The sequence below is a fragment of the Micromesistius poutassou genome (genome assembly GCF_964030765.1).
Source record: "Micromesistius poutassou genome assembly, chromosome: 6".
Classification (NCBI taxonomy): domain Eukaryota; kingdom Metazoa; phylum Chordata; class Actinopteri; order Gadiformes; family Gadidae; genus Micromesistius; species Micromesistius poutassou.
Window position 1 is genome coordinate 18,631,592 of NC_140276.1, and position 6,035 is coordinate 18,637,626.

General features: G+C 41.3%; 1 protein-coding gene across 1 annotated transcript; it reads right to left on the minus strand.

The window, feature by feature from the left end:
• Positions 1–4,395: 4,395 nt before the first annotated feature.
• Positions 4,396–5,520, minus strand: LOC311344702 (zinc finger MYM-type protein 1-like; the record flags this gene model as incomplete). Its single annotated transcript, XM_084469058.1, has 2 exons — positions 4,396–5,246; positions 5,478–5,520. 2 exons carry the CDS (start codon positions 5,518–5,520, stop codon positions 4,396–4,398), a joined length of 894 nt encoding a protein of 297 aa, XP_084325184.1.
• Between the last annotated feature and the right edge of the window lie 515 nt (positions 5,521–6,035).

Genomic DNA, 6,035 nt, shown 5'->3' on the forward strand with positions numbered 1-6,035 from the left:
TATGGGATGTCACAAACTGAAAAAAACTTTCTAGCTTGGTCCAGAGATGTTCTGCACCAAATTTGATGACAATTGCTCAAAATGTGTAGGAGTAGTAGCCTAGTCCTAACTAGACCTTCGTACTCATTTCATTCATACCGATGGTCTAGAACTGCTATAGAGACAAACGATTGCTCACTTGAAGGTGGGTGCTGTTGAAGTTTAAAACCTATTGGCTCTGCCCAGTGCCACTCCGGATCTGCCTTAACTAATCGTTAACGTTTGGTCGTGACGTATTTCATGCTTAGCAAACTCCTTCACCACTAACGGAGACAGCTGGAAAATTAAACTTTTCCCGAATCCCGTGGGAAGAAGCGCCACAACATCTTGACCACCAACAAAACTAAGCAAAGCCTGTTCCTGCTCCGGCTTTAATTTATCTATATTCGGCAGAGTTTCCACAACAGACCGAATAGCTTCGTTAGCATCTTTCTCCATGGTCTTCCTGCTGCTTCCTGGTATTTGTTTGACTACAACTGAAACTCGCGCACGACCTGTACGTCACTGTTCTCAGGCCTGCATGCATTATATTGAGTGGTGTCCTTGATCGCTGTTCAGCGGTCCAGCCAAAAACTTTGAACAGCTTGCCTTTTGTTGTATGTGATTCCCCAGAGACCTCCCCAACCAGTGGCATCTTTTCATCCGACCAATCTATTAAAAACATGAGCAAAACTGAGAAGATTTCCAATATATGTAGTACATGTAACTAGGGCTGGGTATTGTTAAGAATCTCACGATTCGATTCGATTTCGATTCGGTAGGCCACGATTCGATTCGATTTCGATTCGATATTGTTTGAAATGCTTTGATATCGATTCAGTATCAAGTAGAAATACACAAAAGATAATTTTTTTTATTATTATTATTTATTTTGTTTCATCCCCTAACTCGGGAGTAATAAAACATTAGCTCAATAATACCAGTACATGGTGCAAAAGTAAGACAGTGCTGTATTAGCACTAAACTAAAGTGCATGTAACTTAAATTATGTATATATTTCCACTTGGAAACTGTAAATAAATAACTCACAGCATTTGGGGAAAAAAAACAAAATGAAAATATAAAATCAGCACAATAATACCAGTATGGTATACAAAAGTTTAAAAAAATATATGGCAGTGCTGTATTAAATATAATGTATTTATACTTAAATCATGTACAGTATTTCTTTCTTTCTTCTGAGCTAACAGTAACATGGCATCCTTGAACAATAACACATAAGACCCAGGTGCCTTAATATCTGGTTACAAACTAGATGTGTATACAAGTAAAACATATGTTTGCGTGTTGGTATGGCGTATCGTGGTTCGAGCGTGTTTACCATCTTCTTAAAACCCTTGTTTTCGACGACACTGTACGGCCGCAGGTCCTTGCATATGAAGACAGCCACTGACTCTGTTATCTTCTGTGCGCGGGCAGAACCTGGCGCCAGTTTGCACATAAGGGCTCTGTCGAGTTGTGTTTGTTTTGAATCCGCGGATTTAGCCATGGGTTGCTGCAGAACGTCTGCATGGTGTCGGCTCAGGTGATTCCGCAGGTTCGTCGTGTTGCTACAATATTTCAGAACCGCCTGGCAAATTTTGCACACCACCTTACTTTTATCTCTTTCTTGTGTTCCAGGTTTACACGGGAATACAAAATGAATCCACATGTCTGCTTTGTAGTTTGAAGGTGCTGGCTTAACGCTGCGGTTTGATTTAGTGCGGCCGCCGTCCGTACAGCGCGAATCACACGAGGATGTTGCTTACAGCGCCCCCACTGGCCAGGGCTTGAATTGATTCATAAGATTGCTGAATCGATATCGAATTGCAGGGAAAATAATTGCAATGCATTGCTGAATCGATATTTTTACCCAGCCCTACATGTAACCTTGTAATGAAACAAAAAATATTAGTAAAGGCGTGACAATGACATAATGGGTGGGTTAGTTGACTCAATATGTTTGTAATGCTATTATGAACAATTATAAGATACTCATGAGGCTTTTATTAATGTTCTTAAGCATCTACAAACTGTTAGTAAGTTTCTTATAAGTTATTATAAATGTCTTATCTGATATTGACTATATTATAATGGTGTTATTAACACATATATAGTCTTATAAACACAATGTTAATAAGCATCTTATAAGGGACTTATTACCTATTAAATAATGCTTATTACAGGGACCTTAGTATAAAGCATTACCCTCTTTTTTAGTATTGAATCTTCAACACAGTGAACACAGTCATTAGTGTGCTTATTCCCTCAATAACTGCCTACAGCACATACCTGATGCTTTTGAAGATGAAGGTGAAGCTTTTGTAGATGCAGGTGAAGGTGAAAGCAAAGAAGTCATCTCATCCTCCTCTTCGGTGCCTGACGCATCACTGTCCGATATGGAAAATAACCAAATAACCATTTAAGAAAGAGCTGGAGCTGGGGCTGCCTGACAAATATGAACACATCCCTATACAATGCTAGAGGGTACAATGTCTTAATAGTTACTTTCCACCAATGAGAGCTCCAGCCCATCATGCACGATCTGCTGGTTGTAATACCACATTGCAGAATTCAATCTACTGGTATATTTCTAACTTTAGTAATTGATAGTAATTGATGGTAATTGATCCGCTTTGGCAGTCGCCAAAACATTCTCTATCGAGGTAAACCCTTGATTGTTAATACATTTATTTAGTTATTTACACAGGTCTATCTTACCTTGTGGATCAATGTTGATCTCGTCAAGATTCTTTCCTTTGAATTCAGACAGCTGTCCTCGTTCCAGGGCCATAAGAACCTTACTTATCTTCGCCAGCTGTAATGTCCCCTCAGGTAGCCTATAATACTGGCGATGTACTCTGATGTCATGGCCGAGGAAGTCAGCAAGGTCATCCATTTCATTGTCCTTTAAATTGAGGACCTTGGACATAGTGGCAATGTGTTTCTGCAATTTAGTGGATAATGCTTCTGGCTGTTTTGCCCCACAGCTTTGAGCAACCTGACGAATAACATCTGATCCTCTGAAGTGACTGAGAGCTTGTGGTCTCCCAAACATGAACCGATTCTCATCAGGCACATCGCAGTTCCGGCGAGTCTTGACAAGTAACTCCATCGATGCTAGCATATCAGGTGTGAGGAGGATGGGGACCTTTCTATCTCGCTTGCCTCTTATCTCTATTCGCTGGAAGTGCTTACAAAGCTTCTTCTCAAGGTCAGACAAAGCAAGCTCTACATCTGGATGAGTCACAAAAGTATCTCTCAATGTAATAGCAGCAAGGGACATCTTGGACACTTCTCCTTCTCTTCTATTAAAAAGGATCACCTCACAAAGTGTCATTTTTGCAAGTTCTGCCCACTGCTTCTTAGTTGGTTCTTCTTCGAGGTTTGTTTGGCACTCCTTCCTTTTTATGTTGAGATACTGGTGCATTTTTTTCACATCTTCAGCAAAGGGAAGAAGTTGTGGAGCATTCCATTTAGCCTCACTCAAAGTCCTGAGTGCCTGGGATGACACACACTCATTCCATTTAGTGTCACAGATTTGTTTAAACATCTGCACATTGCTAATGGCCTCATCACCACCTGAGATCATTGCTTCACATTCAACAATATTTGCCATTTTCTTGAGGTTGTGGCCTAACTTCAATGCCAACGATGGTGTTTTGTATTTGTTTGTTTCCTCATTGAAACCAGACACATTCTTCACTGCTTCTATCACATAAGGGAAATTAGCTGGTACAAAGAAATCTGACACCTCCTTTAATTTGCCATTTTTCTTTCCTTGCAGAACTAGTCGCCCTGTCTCCCGCATCTTTTGTCTGATATAATCATGTTTTGTGACATCATGCCCATGCTTATTGAAGAGGTGTTCCCCTAATTTCAGTATGCTTTGTTCTTTGCGGACAACTTCTGTTACATCATCTTGTTGCATGTCAAGCACCAGTTTCCAAAATCTTGCATTCACACTGTCTGGAACTGGCTGAGCATACGCACAAAGGGCCTGAACTCTTGTTTTTCCTGGCTTTAAACCTTTGACTTTCTTGTGTAGGTGACACCTCTGCATGTGCCTCCAACGTGATTTCCTCTTGAGGTAAGCCTCACAGTTCACACAGTGCATGTAATCACTGGCATTTACAGGTACACTGGATTGTTGACGGGGAATCACCATTCCTTTTCCTTTTTTAAGCACCTGATTATTATGTGCACGGTTCCCTCTATTCCTCAATAAACCGAACTGTATTCTCCGCTCTTTAGACCACTTGTGTTTCGATTCCAAATGACGTGCCATTTTGCTGAAAGGCTTAGAGCAGAACAAGCAGTAGAACCTTTTCGTGTACAGTCTGCCACCATGTTCTTTCTTCTTTAGCGTCATTACCGTCACATCAGAACTAGAAGAGCAGGGTAGTTCTCCAAAACTGCATTTACAGAACGCAACTGGCATGACCAGCGGGTCTGTGACAGCTGCACAAGTTCAGATTGCAATCCCAACCTATTCTGAACATCTCTGAATGCGTGATGGTGTACCAGTGATTTGCTGAAAAATGAGTATAAACTCTGTAATGTGTCAAACAAATCACTGGCTTCTGGTACTGCATGACAGGTGTGGCAGAGCACCAAGTTTAATTGATGTGCATAACAATGCACATAAATGGCCTCTGGGTGCTTGTCCCTGAATTTTGCTTGAACACCTCCAATAGCACCACTCATTACTGATGCTCCATCGTAGGCCTGTGCAACACACTTCACATCTGAAATGCCATCATGAACTAGTTGTTCTTCAAGGGCTGCAGTTATGCTCTCTGCATAAAATGCTCTCAATTCCCTCATGGCCAGCAAACACTCCTTGACTCTACCCTCAGTTACATACCGGACACATATAGCCAACTGCTCCGTGTGACCATCTCTGGCTTCATCTGCCATAATGGAAAACATTCCAGCATGTCTCAACTCCTTGACAATACTTGCTGTTACCTCCTTCACACAGCACTCAATCATTTCATTTTGCGATGAAGCTGATAAATAGGTGCTGTGGGATGGGACTGAATAAGACTGCAGGAAAGGATCAAACTCCTTTAAATAATCGATGCACTCCAGGAAATTTACCTTATTGCTACTAGATGTCCCCTCATCATGGCCCCAGAATGGAATGTTTTGCTTTGCTAGCAATTGTATGGTGGCTACAATGCGCCGCAAGTATTCTTGCCTATTTCTGATTTCAGCCTCATTTCCTGAATATTACTGGTCAACCACACTCCCATGGGAGACAGTTGATTTTAAAACTGTGCCATGACACCATGCTTGCTTTATGGGCAGGTGTTTTCTCATGCTCTCTGAAGAGATCAAGCGCTTTCTTCCAATTAGTCAATCCAGTGGTAACAAAAGTGTCATGTTTCACATTTTTACCGAACATTCTGCATGAAGAACAGAAAGCTGCATCTTGGTGCATAGCATTTACCAACTCCCAAACTTTTCTGCAAACACCATCTGGGACAGGCTGTGCATAGGCACAAAGTGATTGGATCCGACTTTTGCCTGGCTTTGGTGTGCTACATTTTCGTGAAAGCTGACACCTGGACATGTGCCTCCATAAGGATTTTCTTTTGAGCAAAGCCTCACAGTTTATGCAGTGCATGTAGTCACTTGCTGTCCCTGGTTCCTCAGCTTGTTGACTTGGGATAAGTGTTCCACTACCAGTTCTTAGGACCTCATTATTATGAGCATGGTCTCCTTTGTTTCTGATCAGGTCAAAATGCAATTTTCGTTCCTTTGAGTTCAAAGGAAAAATGATTGCTTGTGCTACAGCCTTTTCATTGCTGTGTTTGCGCACTAAGTGCCTCGCCATCTATCTTACAGTACAGACAATAATGCTTTTTACTGTAAGCTCTAGCTCCATCTTTCTTTTTTTGCAGCTTCATAACCAACACATTTCCCAGGTTTGTGTCAGAGTTTTCACTTTCTGATCTAATATCTTTATCTGCAGAAATACTGTGCAATGTCTTTCTACTATAAGTCCTCTT